General features: G+C 28.7%; 2 protein-coding genes across 7 annotated transcripts in view; one reads left to right on the top strand and one right to left on the bottom strand.

Annotated features, from left to right (window-relative positions):
* The window catches only part of LOC107440815 (uncharacterized), a 15,734-nt gene extending 7,589 nt beyond the window's left edge, over positions 1 to 8,145 (bottom strand). The window contains exon 1 of one of the 2 annotated variants that reach the window (XM_016053868.3): positions 7,988 to 8,145. The gene's annotated coding sequence lies outside the window, so the exon portion shown is untranslated. Of the gene's footprint in view, positions 1 to 7,691; positions 7,839 to 7,987 lie in introns of those variants that run through there. The other variant, XM_071180799.1, reaches the window with a different exon arrangement.
* LOC107440814 (uncharacterized) overlaps positions 1 to 20,409 on the top strand; it is a 651,143-nt gene that overhangs the window by 42,688 nt on the left and 588,046 nt on the right. For all 5 annotated transcript variants that reach the window (XM_071180814.1, XM_016053861.4, XM_016053866.4 and 2 more), the window contains exon 9: positions 15,664 to 15,784. In XM_071180814.1, coding sequence (XP_071036915.1) covers positions 15,664 to 15,784 — 121 coding nt within the window. The remainder of the gene's footprint in view (positions 1 to 15,663; positions 15,785 to 20,409) is intronic.

Raw genomic sequence — 20,409 nt, 5'->3', positions numbered from 1 at the left:
ACGGCCCGCGGGCCAACTGTGGCCCGCCGGAAGGTTCTATCCGGCCCGCGGACAGAATTTTAACTTGCCGATCCGTGTCGAATATACATTATACATGCATTTTTATTGTTTACTTTGTTTAAAACTATTTTTGTTCTTTCTTTTTTGACAAAGTACTGATGACCTTTTACTTTCTCTATTTTTGTTCTACAAAACATAAATTGATGGAAATAGTTAGCACAGACAGTTTCAATCGGTAAAATGTTGAAAGCAGAAGTTCTTTATAGAATAGCCGTAGATAAGCTCCAACTAGTGTTTGATGGGATATGGAATCTAATATAGGTGAATTGTACTTCACATGAGGCGAACTACGCATTTTTAAGTTTCAACGCGCAGATTTTTCTGCCGGCGCGAGTTCTAACATTATTTACTGCTCATGGAAAGATTGCACACATATAACGTCATTGTAAATAATGGTGAAATTATTAAATGTATAAAATGGCTTCTGCTTTTTGAGTTATTTGTAAAAATTTTTAACCCCAAAATGGCAACTAAAAAACGCAAAGTTGATGTAGAGTGCCATGAGTTCAATGATGAATTGACTTTATTTTATTTTAAAAGTTAGAATTTTTATTTTAGAAGTTTTTACTAGGCCCACCAAACTTTTTTTTCTATATTTTTGGCCCGCGACAGAAAAAGTTTGCCCATCCCTGGACTAACCAGTCAGAAAATTCCATTTCGTTTATCGCTCATCCCTATTTAATGAATGAATTAATATTTGAAAAAACTGCATCAAGTGTCATCCACTACAAGTTCAAAAAAATGTATTTGAACTCTTGAATAAAAAGTATTTTATGAATGATTGAAAATTTGAACGAGATGTATAGGGTGAACTAATAGTAGGAATTGAGAGTGAAAATACATCAAAATTTTATGATGGTGTGACAGTTTTCTATTGTTTTTAATAAATTTTTTTGGCCGGAAAATCACATGGTAGGATCCAGTTTTTCCACATTAATTTTCATATTGGTTTGGTTGTCATCAGCATAAAATTGATATAAGTCATAAAGTTATTGTTTTCCTATCAATATTTTTGTTTCCCTCATTTAAAGATTAAAATTACCTGTACTGTTATTATAACGTTTTTGATTTCTAAATTAAGAGTTTAGGAAGATTGTTTTTGCTATTATAATTAGAATAATGTAATTACGTTTTAAGATAAAATTATTTAAATCGGTGTCCCGTTTAACTGTTATTAACCGTTAATTTATAACCGTTATTGCAATCATTATTTTTTGGTGCAAATTACATTAACATATTATTATGAATTACGGTTAAAGAGATTCGTTGAATGATTTAGAACAGGGGTTTCCAACTTACATCAGGCCGGGGGCCACAATTAAAAACACATATCAAATGGCGGGCACAACTTTATCAAAATTTTATGTAGAACTCTTATGTTTGAAGGAACATTAAATATTACTGTCAGATTTTTAGCAATTTGTACAAAACAAAGATATTGAATTACAAATTAAAATAAGAAGTAGATTTTTTAAAATATTAATTGTTATTAATAATATTTTTTATAAATCTTAAATAAATAATAAAAATGCAGGCTACAATAACTTTAATGTGCATCTATGTATTAAACAATTAATGTGCAACAGATATCTAATTGTTAAGATATAAAACTTTAAAAAGGTTGGTACTAAACCTTACATAGTAGCGCACAAAATATTCAATGAGAAACATGAGGTTTGTCTGTCGCAACCACCAGAGAATAGGTATTTACATTCCGAATTTAAAATTTACAAATGTGAGTGTAAATATTTTCGTTCAAAATGAGTGGTTTCAAAAAGTTAAATCGGAGAATTTCTTCGAGAAAATTTCTGATACGCACACGCTAAATTATATTCACAAAATAGAAAAAAAATTAAAAGAGCAACATACACGATTATTTTTGTATTTGAATAAATATTTTCTTGGATGCAAAAACTGAGAAATAAATTTTTTTGCACCGTTGGTTTGTTAAATTTCATAGAAACGAAGAAATTATGTTTTTATTAACCAGGAAAGTATTTTAAGCCCATAAAGATTTTTTTCGAAAATTGTCCGCAAAAAAAAAATGACAACTAATATATTTTAGTTCGCGGGCCACAAAAAAAGGCTTCGCGGGCCGAATGCGGCTCCCGGTCTGCCAGTTGGAAACCCCTGATATAGAACTTAACTTTGAGCTTCATGCACAAAGTCACGAATGTAAAAATTGCATTTAAAATACATGTTTGGTAAAAACTAGTAATTTACAGTTGTAAACTCACCAAATTTGTAATAACAACATACTTTTTATTTTAAATGTTTTTTAATAAAATAATTACTTAGTTGAATAATTTCGACTGTTTCATCCCAAGAAACAACAATTATTGTGAAGCAATCATAGGGGTCGGTGAGAGTCTCGAACAGGGGGCTTAAGCCCCCTGTTCGAGCGTTTAAAATTTGAATTTAAAAAAAAAAATGAGCATTTGAAATTTTATGGTTGACTCTGAAATTACCGGAAATCACTTTTGCTTAATCTTTAAATTTATAATGGCGGTGAAACAGAATTTACCCTGAAAAGTTTACAGCGTTCCTCAAGCCAACAATGACCTGTAGCGGATATGCTTCATTATTATTACACTGTTGAACTATTAGGTTAGAGCTTTGTATGAAATAAAGATCATCTCATAGAATTATTCACTGCTCCTTTTTCGAAAATTGTACTCGAAAAAATATGTTTTGGTTTTTTTATAGATTAATCCAGTCCCAAATTTGTAATGGAAAATGGACAAAGGGAAATAGAGAACATTTTAATAAAAAGAAAGAGAGAATTTGTGTTGGTTTGATTTTTTTTTTTTTCAATTAAAGAAAATTCTCATGACATTTAAGTTTATATCATTTAGTAAGTACGAAATAAATTAATATTTGAGCGTTAATGTTTCTTTTGATAAAAAGTTTGTTAAATGCAAAATGAAATTAAAATTTTTAATATTTTTTTCCATAAAATGGACTTAATGGTTTATCCCTTACTATACCATGCTTGAAACTATCCGTCAGTAGAGAGGGCATTATATGGTAATGGGTCAAATCTTCTCGGCTGAAACTTTACCGGACAAAAACTTCTCGTGGGCAAAATTTCGCTTATGCCAAACTTAGCATGAACAAATTCAAAAATTTTAATAGATATTTTTATTACGACTGAAATAGAATGAAAACTCTTAATGGTAATTTAGAAAGGAAGTGAATGACTTAAAGGTTTGAATTTACAATTAATTTAAAAGAGAGTAAAAAATATTAAATTAATTATATTTTATAGTTCTTTTTATTATTTTAATTTAACAATTGTTAAAGAATTTTTATTCAGGAGGAGTTGACATTTTTTTTAACTTGCATAGTGGGCAAGTTTTTTTAACTTGCAACTTTTAGCGAAAAAAAGTTGGAAACCTATGAATTGCATGATGCAAAATAATTTATTATTAAAAATGAATATGTTCATTAGAGTGTTTAATCCATGCTAGAAAATCGCTGAAAAATAATCTTACCCTCTGCAAAAAAAAAAAAAAAACTTTCTAGTTTCAGTTTTGTTTGTTAAGTTCTAAATAGGTGAAGTTTTAGATCAGCAAAGTTTTGCACCCTCAAAGTTATGGATCGCTGAAGTTTAATACATCGGCGAAGTTTAATACAACTAAGATTTGACCACGAAGTTTTGACCCGACCCTAATTTACAATCCAGTAGCCTTTAAAGACTCTTTTTTTTTTTTTTTTTTTTTTTGTTNTTTTTTTTTTTTTTTTTTTTTTTTTTTTTTTTTTTTTTTTTTTTTTTTGAGAGAGAGAGAGAGAGATTTTAATCTTGAGTGTAGTTGGTACCATTTATAATGCAAGTTTTTATTTCTTGTAATTGCAAGTTTTTATTTTACACTTGTTACCTGAACAAAAACAATGTTAATAATCACGTCCTTAATTAAAAAAAAAAAATGCTTAGAAGGGTCGAGGGTCGTTAAACATCGCTGGATTGGAAAATCGCGTACGGTGCCTGGGTTCAGTCTCTGATTGGGTGCTAATTTTATGTTATTCAATTATGGGTACTAAATTTATATTATTCAATTATGCTATTACAAATGGGTACTAAATTTATGTTATTCAATTATGTTATCCAATGGGTTCTAAAGTTATGTTCTAAAATTATGTTATGTGTTATTATAATTTATTTTTTTATTGCATATTTTTGCTCTTTCTCGAATGATAAATCAATATTTGAAATGCATTCTTAAACGTTTCGTATATCAAAATTAGTTTGAGATTTATTATTAATTGCAGTAATGAACAATAATAATTTTTCAGATTCTATGCTCATTCTGTAGAGTGAATCTATAAAGTGCACGATCAAAAGTACACTACAACTTTAAGAGCACGCTGTATTTATATGAATAATGGAATTAGGATTCGATGTTCTTACCTATTTTCAAAACATAATATTAGTTATCGAAACAGTAATAATAATATAGAATTTCTTATTGCAGATTGAGAAAATATTTTAAAAATTTATGAACGTTTCGTTAGCATTTTAGATTTTTTTTTTTTAAAAGTGGTGTTTTTTTTAAAGAAGTGAATTTTTTTAAAATTTAAATTGTGACTTTTTGACTATAAACATTAAAAACGGCACAGTTCTGAAAAAAGCCCGAAACCAAAATTTATTCAGGGCATGGGTTCAAAACCGTCAGAGAAAAATTTTGTTGCATATTTATCATCCGATATTTATCAGATAATTTTTATCAGAATTTAGATAGACTCAAAAATATTCAATATTTTTTTTTATATTTTCGAAAACATCAGAATATTTGCGTTCATTATTACTTACTTTTTTAAATCAACTCCGATGTAAAATAGAAAGACATCACATTAAGTATCAGTTATTAGTCTTTTATTATTATTATTTTTTTTTTTGTTCCCATTCAAAATAAACTGTATGACTTTTATAAATATTTTCTTTAAATATATGTTTGAGCTTTAATCAGAAGATTTAATAAATTTTTGAAATTAATTTTAACATAACAGAATTTCACTTTTTAAAGAAAAAGTGAATAAATATAAACTCATCAGAAGAAAATTTTCTGATTAAAGCTCGCGACAGTGAATCAATGGTTTTTACATTTGTATTGAAATGGAAAGTTAGCCGTTGCATTGATTGCTAATAAAATAATAAAATATTTTTATTAGTTTCATATAAAACGTAATAAAAATTAAATAATTAGTTTAATTTAATTAAAATTCAATATTAAGAAAGATTTTAAAAAAAAGTTTAAGAAATTAAAGAAATTTTAAAAGCTAGGAAATATGTGGCATCACAATATTTATACAATATCAATTGCAATATATATGTATATATAAGTTCAAAATGTAGAGAAAACAAGGGAAAAATTACAGAACAATGAAAAAATGGGGAAAAAAATAACAAAAAAAAAAATACTGGAAAAAAAAGGAACATAAAATTTTAAAAAATCCGGAAAATAAAAGATATAATCTTTTCATCAACTCACACGATTATATCCGAAAAAGAAAGAATATATATATATATATATATAACAAAATAAATAAATGCAAAAAAAAACACGATGAAAATTAAGAGAAACAATAAGTTTCATTTATTGCGCATAAGCTGCAAGTAAACAGAACTCATTAGATAAGTTCAAAATGAAGATAAAACAAAGGAAAATTACAGACATATGAAAAAAAGGGGGGGGGAAGAAAAATAATAATGGGAAAAAAAAAACCAACTGTAAAAAAAAAAAGGATAAAATTTTTTTAAAAATCCGGAAAATAAAAGATATTAACTTTTTATCAGCCCACACAGTTTCACAGTTTTTGCGGATATAATCGTGTGGCTGATGAAAAGATAATATCTTTTAGTTTCCAGATTTTTAAAAATTTTTTTATCTTTTTCCAGTTGTTCGTTATTTTTTTTCTTTATTACTTCTCTTCCCCCTTTTTTTTCATGTCTGTAATTTTCCTTTGTTTTATCTTCATTTTAATCTTTGCATTTGGATTAATAATTATTATAATTATAGTAAGTAATATCTTAATTGCTATAATTAAATCTTAATTATTAATTAATTCAAATAAAACTTTTTCCCATAGAAAATTTCAAATCGCAATACAAATGTATTATAACTATTTCATAAAATGCAAATTCAATTTAAGAGTCATTTTATAGTTTGGGGGAGGATTAAATGAGCAACGAATTGGAGAGAAGTTGAATATGTTTTATCGTCTTTGCAAAAAAGAAATAGGTAAGGGTTAATTTTCTTAAACTACACCTGAAGCAACATTTCATGATTCCGACTATCTTTTTAAATAAATATATTTCATCGCAAATAAAACTTTTCATTACTTTAATAAAATAATTTTTACTGTCTCGCTTGCTGTTTCGTTAGTAATCAGTCAGACAAAAAGTATCGCTGCCAGAAAGAAATTATTTAAATCTGTTTTATGGGCTTTTATTCTACTCACAGAGATTTTTAATTGAAATTTGGGCTAGGTTTTAACGCGTTCATTGCTCACAGAGTGCAGGTGGTTATACTATCTGTTGAGGTTTGAGTTCGAGATTAGTTAGATAGTTTGAGTTTCCTGTGCTGGCAACATCTTATTGTTTTTATATTCTTTTTTATGTAAATAAAAGTTAAGTTTTCAGTTTATTCTACGTGACTTTCAGTCTGATTTGCTCTCAACAAAATCCAACACTATCTATCATTAATAAGTGGTAATGTCATAAGGTAAAATCAAAGTTAAATCTCCTAATTTTAGCAATAATTTTTACAATCAATTTTACAATAAGTTTATTTTTAATTTTACAATAAGTTTATTTTTAATTTTACAATAAATTTATTTTAATAAACAATATGTATTGTCATGATACACATATTATCTGGCTGATGTGCATCTATTTAATCTACTCTATTAACACAAATTGCAGGAGGGGGAAAGAAAAAAAAAAGAGTTTGTAACGTGTTATTACGGGATCTGGTTACGAGCTTGATAATTTGTATTATATATATATATATATATATATATATATATATATATTACTTTTCATTATTTGTATTTTTTCCCCAAAAAACATCTTTAGCTCAAATTTTAATTTATTTAATTAATAAATAATTAATTAAATTTAATTAATAAACCCTCGAAAACCTTTTTTTAAAAAAAATTTATGATTATCATTTTGATGTTATTATATTGTACAATAATTTGATTTGGTCAAAATTTGGTTATTGTTGATCACGAGCATGAATTTTTTAAGTTTAGTATAATCCTTATTATCCCATGGTATTATATATCGGATTATCGGGAACACGATTATCCGATATAGTCCGAAAATCGAAATTGTTGAATTATAGGGCTATATGTTTTAGTCGTATTTATCAGTATATGATTTAAAAAAAAAAAAAAAAGCGAGTAAAATTAATCAGAAAAAGTTGTAGATGGAATAATTTTAAAAAAAAAGTAAAAAAAAGAAAAAAAAATCACGGTGGCATTCTATGTTTTAAATTTTTAAGGCAATCATAAAAAAAAAAGTTACAATATCACGAAAAAAAATTATACAATTTTTGTTTCCTCTTTATCTGTTAGGAAGCAAAAAATTAATGAATAGAATGTTAAAAACAAGAAAAAACATTTAATACTTAGTTTAAGGATTTCAATGGAAAGGTTTCCGTATCGATGCCTGCTCCAAAATACTGGCTAAGTTTATGAGATATCCAACCGGGCACTGCACACAAGAAACGGAAAGAAAAAAAAAAATAAATTAAATAGACCAAGGGAAAAATATCAACGGGTCAAGCCAACACCACCGAGATAGGGGGTGTTGGCCCCCTATCTCGGTGGTGTTGGTCAAGCCGTCACATATATCCCTCCATTTCTTTTTTAGATAGCGTGAGCAGGCACCGTTATGGAAATATGTCCAGTTAATTTTACGTACCTTCGAAAAAATGCAGAGGAATTGGATGATTTCTTCGAAATAAGGAATATTAAACAGAGACTCCAAACAGATCACATAAAATGGAACAAAAACAGCTGCAGTCTGTTTAATTGGCAGAGTTCATCTGTAGCAGGGTCGAAGTACCAAGGTCGTAGACGTAGGGGGAGAAAACTTTGGGGACCAGTCTTACCCTCAAACTTGATTTGTTGTTTACAAACTCGTTACTTACTCCATTTTTTTTCCCGCTTGAAAAAGAATATTATTATCCTTTTTGCAATTTAAAATATTTTTTTTTCAATGTAAAATATTTAAAGTGAATGTTTTTATAGTGTGTCAGTTATTTCTATCTGCTTGTAATTTTTATTTTTAAATTTTTGCTTCAGTTTTAAAATAAACAAATAAGATTGTTTTGGAGTAACTGTGTAAAATATAATAGGGGAATTTAAAATTTTTTTTTGTGATTTATCTTTTCAATGTTTTTTAATTAGTAAATGTTGTTTAATGAGAAGAATTTTTTTTTTTTTTTTAAGATTTGTAATAAATTATAAATTTTAAAATTTTGCTGTAAGTCACGGTGAAAATTTTATTATTTTTGGAAATTTGTGGCGAGTCTTGAATAAAATCTTATTTTTTATTTTTTGGTTGTTTCGATAGGAATAAGGGAAAGTTTATAACTGTTTTTATTAAAAAATATTTTTATATGACCCTTTATTACTTTTTTGGGCATTTTTAGAAGCTATGAAGGAAAAATTAAAGTTTATAATTATCTTTGAAATTTTTGCAATGAATCTTAAAAGAAACAACATAATTATTTTTTTACACACTGTGATGGATCTTTGTTTTTGGAATGTTGCGACGAATCATGAAGGAAAGCTTATTTTTTGGGGTATTTTGAGGGAAATAAAGTAAACTTCATTATTAATTTTGATATTTTTTGATGAGTCCTAAAGGAAATTTAATTATTATTTTTGGGAAGTTTGGTTTAAAAAGATGTTAAACTAAATAGTTCAACTCGAATGATATTATCTTAGAAGTAGCACTATTTTAAGGTTACATTAAATTTGATATTATTATATACTTCGAAATTCTTACAGTGTAGATGTATTAGTTTAATTTAAATCGTGTTTAGTTTTAAATCTTATTTTGATTTAGTTTGTGTGTAAATAGTAAATAATATATTTAGTATTATGTAAAAGCAGTCCTTAACATGTATTTTTAGAATCCTTATCAAAGGTGTAAACAAAACAGTATACTTATTTGAGTGTTGTAAATTAATTTTTAACAGTTGTAAAATAAAAAAAACGTTAAAAAATCATATTGAATTACAATTGATTACCTCAAATGTAATTAACTTTAAAACATGTTAAATTAGTCTTCTTTCCACTCCTATGTGTTTCCTCTGTCAATCAAGCCTCATCAGTTGTTTATTACTCTGACCGTCCTACACCGGATTTATCAAATTTCGAATGCGTTTTGTTTCTTTTTTTCATCCGTTAAATATTAATTTGTGAGTTCCAATTTGTTTTTTTTATTTTTTCTTAAACNTATGGTGGAAATAGTAATTAATACGAAATAATTATTAGTTAAATAAAGCGAGAATTACATAGAATCGGTAGACAATTACGAAAGCTTAAATACGATATAATCATCTCTATCGCTTCATTAAAAGGCCCAAAATAATGCGAGAAGATAATGTAATTTCATAGAAAGAGTGATTTGTTTAACCTTAATATCGTTTACCCTTTAGTAGAAAAATTAATTAAGCATCCGTTGAAGCCTCTTTTGTTGTTTGGGGATGCTTTCCTAGAATATTCTTTATAAAATTCGAGGCTGTCCGTTGTTTAATATTCATGCTTCACATAGCGTTTGATTGATTTATTTGGCTGATGGTGCATACAACTCGGGTATCTGAAACTTCCTTTATTTAAGGACAATAGCCCCTCCCCTGTGAAGTTGACGATTTTGGATGCTGATCAAGATAGTTAGCTTCTCTGTTTCTTCGTGGGAGGGGAAATTAAAACCTAATTTAGTAATTAATTTTGTTACGTTTATTCTAGATTTTTTTAACTTAACACTTTGACCCAGATTTTTTTTTATTAAACACAATTTTCATACTTTTGTCATTATTTTGTAATAATTTAGGCCAAAATATGTGAATATTTAGCATTTTAATAATTTTTGATTATGAAATACAGCATGGAACATTGGTGTATTTTTTTTGTTGCGTTAATTAGCTTAAGATTCTCTAAACACGGCTAATTTAGAAACAATAATTTTTCAGATTTCGAGTGGTTTAGATATAACAGAAACAGTTATTCATCTATTAAATTTCATTAATTTACGAAATCAACTATTGATAAAATCGACACCTCTGGGGGTACTGGATTGGTTAAAATTACGATCTGTGGATGAATGAATGGATGTATGAATGGGTCTGCCCCTATAAATGTGTGAGACGTATGGTGTGGCATAACTCGAATTCTTGGCCATAGATGGCGCCACTGGAAAAACAAGAACAATCGCACCCCCTCTGCAACAACAACAACTATTGATAAACTTTTGAATACGAATGAAAGAAATTTTGAACTCTTTTTTTAAAATTTTATTTTAATGCAAATATAATTATGAAAATTTAACAGGTTTTTTTTAGTAACTGTTAGAATTTTTTTATAATTAGAAAAAGGCATGGTATTATTTTGCTTGTAATTTGAGCTTCAGAAAGAAATATATTGAAGGGACATTGACGTCCCATCTTTGCCAAGATTTTTGGTGAATTGATAATGTTGCAACCCTATTATAACTCAACTTCTTTTAAAAGACAGAAAGTATTTTGTATAATGATAGTTCTTCGCAAACAATGACACACTTATGTTTTTTCTTCAAAATTTTAACAAAAAACATTTACGGTATTATAATAAAAAAGACAATTACAAAATCAATATTAATACTGTTTATGCTAAAATCTCAAGAATTTTATGTACGTAGTATTCCGTATAAATTCACATGAATATATGCATGAAAAAGAAAATCTCTTGATAATAAGTATAACTTTTTTCTATCTTTATAAAGGAAATTAAAAAAAAGAAAAAAAAAAAAAAACTGCTCATCGCTATAAAATTTGAAGTTAACATACATCACGTGATGAATTTTTTAAAGCTACTATTAACTCTATGGGGAAATGCGAAAAAGTTTATTTAAAAAATAAAAAAAAAACATTTGAAGATTTTTGAAGTTATTTGAAAAAATAACTTTTGAGATAGAAATTAAACTATGTTAGTGTTTTTGGTTGCATATTACTGGGATATGTTAATCGCATGCAAAATTTTTTATACGTTCTGTAAGGTTATACCAAATAAAAAGATGACATGGTTTTTAACGTCAAAAACACTGTAGCGATAGCAGCGCCTTAATAAAACAAGATCAGAGAAGGGCGCCGCAATATTCGTATCTGATTAATCAGTTAACATGAAAGCATTTATAGTGAATGCAAAGTCGAGCTAAGAAGGATGTGTCCAAAATTTTACAACGCTAATAATTTTATAAATACTGAGATAAGGTGATTCTTTACTCATGAAAGTTTAAGAGCTTCTCAAGATTTTAAAAATCGTCATTCTCTGATTATCACTATTCATTTCATCAACAATGGATTCATTGGATGTCATAATAATAGAATAGAAAATATAGTAAAAGTTCGATATAACGGGTACGGCGTAAAATCCGCTATAATGACATTTTTCCAATTTACCGTTGAGGTTTTACTTATAAAAGATACAAAAATTGTATGTTCATATTGAGTCAAAAATTTCTTACGCTTTTGCGTCAAAAGAATTTTTTTAAAAACATTTTTCTGCTGTTTAAATGAGCAAAATTGTACAAAAAGAAAAGAAAATATTGTTTCACCATATTTCATTCTTTCAATCTCCAACTTTTAAGTTGCTAAAGCAAATATATGTGGGCAATTACCGTTATATTCCTTCGAACAAAAGATGAATATTTTGCTATTTTCAGCATTTCTACAGCAAACTTCAAATAAGAGATGTGTCTTTTGTTGGCTTCTTATCTATGATGGGCCCTTTATTTCCTTTCTTGACAGCTTGAAATCAGCATTCAGTGTTATCAGTGACATCAAAAACTAATGCACACTGTTACACTGCAGTCTTTTTTTATTGCCATTTTAAAATTAAATGAGCATTGTTGCTTATAGCGACGACCTCACCATAACGACAGTTCCAATTGCCATTGTGGATCGTCGTTATAACGGAATTTTACTGTACATATTCTTAATAAGCACAACAGCGATTGACTGTACAACTAAAATCACGCGACTTTAAAATCAGAGCTAAGTTTACGTTTCGCAACTCTACTGAGCAATATTCTACTTTTGAGTAGAATTAAACCCTAATAAGTAATTGTCTTTGTTAAATAGGATTGCCTGCTAATGTACGAAATTATTTAAAGATTTTAATGAGTGTTTCAGGATTATAATAGATGGAAAGGCACTGTGTTTGCATCGATCAACATTGAAATGTTCTGCTTTTCTTGACGCGATCTTTTCCCGTGTTCATTAGTCATTTATTCAGTCAGCCAAAAATTTGGCCGATTTGGATGTTAAGGACGTGGCGTAAAGGTACATTTTGCTGTTTGGCTAGTAAATTTGTTATAACTTGTGTATTAAAATGATTTAAAAAATAAATAAAATCATTTAAAATAAAGCACAAACATTGCTAAAAAAAGACAGAAAGTTAACAACGTTTATGGACTATTTTTTATTTTATTTTATATCCGTCGTTGAACAGCCGATCTAATTTTTTTTGGGTTTACAACTACTAATGTTCAACTCCGTAGCCTTTTCATTTTGAACCCAATCCAGAAGACATGGGAACTCCTGGATCAAGTATTGGGAGAAATTTCACCTTCGTGGAGGACTTTTTGATGGAACTAATCCGCATTTGCGTTACATGGAGAGGAAGACCACAAGAACCTCCCACGATTAGCCTGACGGTAAGGGGACTCTAACCCATGATCCGCCTGCCACTGAGGATATTTTACGTCAGCACTGTGGTCGGTGCAAGCCGGATGCGGAATTCAAATCGACCAACCATCGCTGGGATACGAGCCCGGTTCACCTCATTGGAAGGCGAACGTTCTATCCCCTGAAACATCACGTCTCTTTATGGACTATTTTTTTATTTTATTTCCGTCGTTCAACAGCCGACCCAATTTTTTGCGTTTACGACTACCAATGTTCAACTCCGTGGCCTCGTAATTTTGAACCAATCTAGAAGACAAAGAAACTCCTGGATCAGTACCCCCTGAGGTTTTGATTTGTTCTGGGAACATGGAGGACTTTGCGATTCGACAGATTTAAAGTGCATCACGTCACCGTTTACTACACGGGGAGTCTTCGGCCGGCTTGGGATCGAACCCACGAACTCTTGGTCATGGGCCCTGTGCCCTGCCAACTAGGGTTATCCCGGTCCTCTTTATGGACTATTGTAACTATCATTATTTATTTTCTGTCATATATTTAAATTATTTTTCCTTTATCAAATTAATAATTATGAATCGTAGTTGGTGTCGCAGATCAATTTTAAAGCAAGAGATTTTTTTTAAAAAGGTCTGATGAGTTATAGTTTTATTAAAGACGCGAAAGCTACAAGTACACACAATCCATAATTTAAGACTAGAACGCGTAGAAAATAAGAAAAGAACACACAAAACAAAAAAAATAAAAAATTATTTAAAAGGTTTTAAAATAAACGAGGAATAGAAACTATTAAAAATTATCAAAATTGTTTAAAAAAATTAAAAACTTATTAATAATTTAGAAAAATTAACATGAAAAATAATGTATCTCTTTATCAACCCACGCAATTATATCCGCAAAGAGTAGTACTTTCTAATATTGTATTATTATAGCTAATGAAAAATAAGATGTAAGATACAATTGTGATTGCGAAAGATGGGATTGCGTCAATTTATGTCAGTGTTTTGAAAATCTTTTCACAGTTATGTAGGAACATACATTTTTATAATCAATTCCGTATCTTTTATTCTAGTTCTAATATTCGCAAAAACTATTTGTGTCATATTTTTACTCTTGTTTCATTCTGCAATATCATAAATTTTATTCTAAACAGACAAAATCTACATTATTAACGCTTTTTCGTAATTATTTTTCTATTAGTTAAAAAGGATCAATAATGCGTCTCATCCATATAAATACCTATGGTATTCTCCATCGAAATAACAACACGGAGCACGGTAAAACACGGATTTACTTAACGAAATGGACTTTTATCTTCATTAACAGACGACATCCTTAGTTTCTAAACGTTTGAAGAACTAAAATGAAACAAATAACCCAACTATTACAGCGAACTTTATAAATTCAATTAAAAAAAAAGAAAGAAAACCATAAACTTTTTTTATTTAATATTTTCTTGGATTAAATTATATTTTTACAAAAAATTCATATTGGAAATAATTTATGGCTATAAAAAGTTAATCCAGCAATAAAAATAAGATAAATATATGACAAAATTTAGTTAAGCATACTGATTTTAAAGAAGTTTATTTAGAAATATATTTGGGGTGACAAAATACATTTCATGTCTACGTTACAACTTTGAAATATGTGGATTGTTAAAGAACAGTTTTCCCACATGCCATCACGAATTGGTGGAAATTGAAAGATCGAATTGAATGAAGACATTTTAATGAAAATGTCGTCTTCCAGAGTCTTAATGTACTTTTATCATAAAATTTTCAAAAAAAAATAAATAAATAAATAAAATAAATGGGAAAAGGAGACCGGTTGCTTATTTAAGTCACCATTGTTTTGTTGATTCGCCATGTGGCGAGTGGTTTTTTTCTAGTCTATAAGAGAGAAACACCCATACAGACAAACTATTTACCTTACTATTATAGATATTTATGTTCGTAGAGTGGATTAAATCATCACTTTTCTTCCTTCAAAAGTATTATAATATCCCGGCTGTTAAACGGAATTGAATGTTAGCAGATGTAGGCGTTGAAATAGAAAATGGCGATGACAGATTTAATTAGAATATCCGACTGATTTAGTTTCGTCCATTGTTGATTACTTAGTACTCGAGAGTGCCATAATGCAGTCTGTGCAATCAACTATACGCGATATTATTACCTTAAATACATCGAAAATAGATATTGATAATTGCGTTACATGATTATAATTACGTAGTATTTTATTTTAAATATCGCTCTGTTATGCATGGCCGTTCTTACTACTTATCAAGCAATAAAGTTAAAGAAAGATAAACAAATTGAGGGTATATTTAAGGAGAAAACAAAAACGTAAACGCTTTTAAAATTTAACGATACATTATTGATGAAGGGGAGACGAAAAGCATAGAAACCTGTTTATGTACCAGAAAAAAAGAAAAAAGAACAGAGTTGAAAGGTGAATATTAGAAACACCTACATGTTTCGTGTCGCAATCTAACTGGTTTAGAAGTTTTTCATCTCTTCGACCTCTTTAGTGATTTGATAAATTTCGACTTTATTCCTCGCCTAAATATTGATTTGAAGAAGGTGAACATGTAAACATAAAAACTTATATAATTGCCCGATCAAACACAGGGGTGGTGAAATGTGTTAGAATAGGTTGGTTCTAATGTTCTCAATCTCTTTTTCAGATTCCAGAGATAAATTAGAGTTAGATAGTGGCCTTCTTCTAGCCGTACCAATATCTGAAGAATTTTATGAAGACGGTCTTGAAACGGAATCTGTTATTGAAGAAGCTTTAAATGATGCCAAGTAATAACTGCCATTTTGAAATTTCACATTTGTATTTATTTATTATTAATTTGATTTGTATATTGCGTACCATATTGATTGCATCACAACCAAAAGAAACAAGATGTTTTGAAATTCTTGATCAGTAAATTAGGGCTTGCTTTATTCTTTTATTTTCTTAAAAGCAAGAACACAGATTATAAATAAAAATGAGTGGGAGAGGTGTTCAGAAGGTTCTGAAATAGAATTTCACGTAACATTTTCAAATTAAATCGAATCTATATAATCAATGTCTCTTCATAGGTAAAATAACTCCGTATGACACGTTATTTCATTAAAAATGTTGTAATCTTCCTATCATAACCTAAACTCACTCTCTTATTTATAGGTAAACAACTGAATAATCTGGAAAAGAAAAAACGAGAACGATGTCATAAAGGAAATTCCATTTTGATAGAGAATCTTTGGGAGGGCTTACTACTAACACACCACCCACACTCGCAGAAATCTCACTTTTGATGATTCAGCAATCCTTGAAGAGTATTTCGTTAGTTTTGAGAACCATTTCTCCACGAAATCACGTGATTAGTGATCGTAGTGCATTGCGGGAGATTGTTAAAGAGAATAACAAAACTAGAATAAAGACTAGACAATCGAAATGAAGGGACGAATTTAGTCGACCTTTTGTAGGGTGGTCAAGGAGTTGATCTCGTATAAGAAAGATCCGGGGTTCGAATCTGTCACCGGATATAGATGTAATTTATTTATCGGTTCATGTTGTGTTGTGCCACCTATATGGTGCTCTCATTAAAGTGATCATTAGAAAAGTTAGATAAATTAGGCACTACGCTGCGATATTAGTTTTTTGGAGAAAAAAATTGAATGACGAACTATTGACGAAATTCGTAAGACAAAATTCGTTTCCTTCAAGATGTAACGATAGTTATTTCATTACTTTGACGAAAGTTTTGCTCGGAGTATATACCAGGAAACAGTTTCGTCAAAAATTGTGATAGTTGAGTGTCCACTTTTAACAGTGCAACCATAGCCAGCTAAGCACCATTTTTCAGGGCTCTATCTTTTAACAGTGATGACAGAAATGCCACGTAATTTTGACCCCGGTCAGACTCGCAATCTCGGCCTTCCATCATCAGAGTGAGTGACGCTTTTATTGACTGCGCCTCGAGAGCAGAGATGCCAACTGCTCCGGACACGCCGAAATAATTAAAAAAACGGTAAATAACTACAAAGTAAATTTTGAAAATATTTGACGACTATTTTTGCTTGCTTTTTAAAAGGTATAGCATGACATAAGTACTAAAAAGTGGTGAAATATATAAGCCTACGAATTATTTAGAAATAGTGGTAGATAGAAATCTACTAAATTGAATTTATTAAACCCAGAATCACAATTGATAAACTACCTCTTTATAATATACATTTGTTATCCGGAGCAAGTTGGCATCTCTGCGAGAGCGCCTAGCCTTTAGAGCAGGGGTTTCCAACTTATATGAGGCCGAAGGCCACAATTAACACACAAATCAAATGGCTGGCCACAACTTTATCAAAATTTTATGTAGGACTCTTTTATGCTTGAAGGAACTTTAAATATTACTGTTAGATTTTTATCAAGTTGTACAAAACAAAAGTATTGAATTACAAATTAAAATAAGAAGTAGATTTTTAAAGATATTTAATTGCATATTAAAAAATGCGGGCTGCAATAACTTTAATGTGCACCCATGTATTAAACAATTAATGTGCAACAGATATCTAATTGTTTAGATATAAAACTTTAAAAAGGTTGGTATTAAAACTTACATAGTAGCACACAAAATGTTCAATGACAAAATTGAGGTTTGTCTGCTGCAACCTCCAGAGAAAAGATATATTTACGTTTTAAATTTAAAATTTACAAATGTGTGTGTAAATATTTTCGTCCAAAAGGAGTGGTTTCAAAAAGTTGAATCGGAGAATTCCTTCGAGAAAATTTCTGATACACACATGCTAAATTATATTCACAAAATACAAAAAAATGAAGTAAAAAAAAGCAACATACACGATTATTTTTGTATTTGAATAAATATTTTCTTGGATGCCGAACCTGAGAAATAATTTTTTTTGCATTGTTGGTATGATATATTTAACAGAAACGAAGAAATTAGGTTTTTATTAACGAGAAAAGTATTTTAAACCCATATAGATTTTTTACGAAAATTGTCCGCAAAAAAATGACAACTAATATATTTTAGTTCGTGGGCCACAAAAAAAGGCTTCGCGGTCCGGATGCGGCCCCCGGGCAGCCAGTTGGAAACCCCTGCTCTAGAGCTTACTACGGGGAGATATGAAAATTAGAAGATCGGCTTATAGCTTGCATAGAGGGAGAAATAAGAATTTTTTTTAAAACGATCCTAAGATAAAAATGATAGTAATCATAGAAATGATAGTAATCATAGAAATGACAGTAATCATAGAAATGATAGTCAAAATGAAATAAGAGATAATAAAAAAAAGGAAGTCGAGCGAGAAAAATTTGTGATGAAGAACACACATAGTAATGATTTTTCCTTATATTCATTAAGTCGATTCCATCTATTTATAGAAAGATTTAAAAAAAAAATCTTTTGTGAAGAAAGAAATTTTTTTTTCATTATTTCAGTTCAATAACTGAGTTTTATCATTTAAACTTTGAAGATTAATATTTAAACAGGAAGAACAATAGCTTTTTAAAAATTTTGTTTATCACTCTTGAAGAGAGGAGAAGGTGAACTTCAAATATTCCAAAACCAATTGGTTTAAGTGACACTATCAGAAGGTGCTTATAATAGTCGTTATTTTACTTCCTCACTATTTTCTTTGTAAATGGTTCTTTTAATCTTGCCTGTGGGGGTGAGAAGTTACAGACAGTGTCAACCTTCATCTATGTACCTCTTCATAAAATCGAGTTAACAAGTCTTATATACTAGTGAATAGGAATTGTATATTTGCAGTGGTAGAAACACAACATCGCCCATCATTCGTCAAGTTTTCATAACGTTTTTCTTTTTAATATTGATTTGCATCCCTCAGGGCCGGATTAAGACCTCTTGAGGCCCTAAGCACTGAAAATATTTTGGTGCCCCCCTCTAACAATTAAAAATACATCTGCTATTAAGGCACGAGTTTATTCTAAATATAAAATCAAAATTTTTTTAAAAGAAAATATTTATTCAAATAAAAAAAATTAAAATATGATCAATTGAAAACTTTTCAATTAATATTAAAAAAAAACTTCTGTTTGTGCACATGTACCATGTGCAAAAAAGAAAACACTTTGAATGACTTATGATCGAAAGTTTGAACTTTTATATACTAAGACTCAAAATACTTTAGAAAAACAGACACATCTTTTTCTAAAAAAAGCATAACTTTTTTTTTAAATGGTTCGAATTCTTGACTCTCGAAATATATAGCCATACCAAGAGAATTTTTTAAAACGAACTAAAAAATTTTAGCGCACAATAATAAAATTCATTTTCCTAAAAGTTAAGAAGTATTAACCATTTTATATTATTTTACTTAAGAGAATAGGCGAAAGAACTTTAAATTGAAAATTTAACAAATGTCATTTTAAATGACAAAATACAAAATTTAATGTGTATTAAATCAGTTAAATACAACTGAATTATTCAATTTTAAAAAAGTTATATATTTAACATTTAATTTCTCAAGAACTATTCGACAGATTTCGTTCAAATTTTGTATTTTACCATTTACATTTATGTTCTTTAAAATTATATAAAAATTTGTATATTTTTAAATTGAAAATTTTTCCGACTATTAATAATAAATAATTAAAAAAAAAAACTATTTTTGTCGGGAAAATCTTTTTAGGTAAATGAATTTTATTATTAGGTATAAAATTTTTTCAATTCGTTTCAAAAGTTCTCGAGACATTGCGAAATGCATGAAAACTGAAATTAAATAATGGAGCCCAAACTTTCAACCTAAAAAAAATTTTTGGGACCTTAATTTTCTTATTGCGAATATCATCCATATTTTGAGGGACAAATATTATCCAAATTTAACAACATACATATAGATATGTATAAATATAGGTAGAGGAAGCACGTTTGCCTGACTTAAAAAAATATCTTCTGCACCATCTAATTAGCATATTTTAAGATTGGCCCTTAAACCATTTAGATTGAGATCTAGAACCTAAGTTTAGATCCGATCATTAAATCAAGAGTTATTCAGGTTTTTTACTTTTTTTATTTTACGCACTGTATATAATACAACATACTTTTACAAATAATAATGCTTTTCATTATTTCTTTTTCTTTATTAAACCGAATATATTAATAATGATTGGAAGAGAAATGAGGGGGAAAAAATTGTGATGAGTAAATTTATAAATGCAACAATTATCATAAATGATACTATAAAATCTGGATTAAAAATCATAAATGAACTTATTTCATAATAACAACTCACTCTAGATTGCATCTGTGGAAAACAGAACTAATTACCTAATAAAATTATTACTATTTTGTTTAATATTTTGGACATTCTCTTAATTAGGTAACCTGTCAAAGGTACAGAAGAGTTTAGGAGCAATAAATAACTATCAATTAAATCTTAATTTGACTAGTAAAAAAATGACC

This window comes from Parasteatoda tepidariorum, chromosome 5 (assembly GCF_043381705.1).
Source record: "Parasteatoda tepidariorum isolate YZ-2023 chromosome 5, CAS_Ptep_4.0, whole genome shotgun sequence".
NCBI lineage: Eukaryota > Metazoa > Arthropoda > Arachnida > Araneae > Theridiidae > Parasteatoda > Parasteatoda tepidariorum.
The sequence above is the reverse complement of the archived record's forward strand: the minus strand, read 5'-3'. Positions and strand labels throughout refer to the sequence as shown.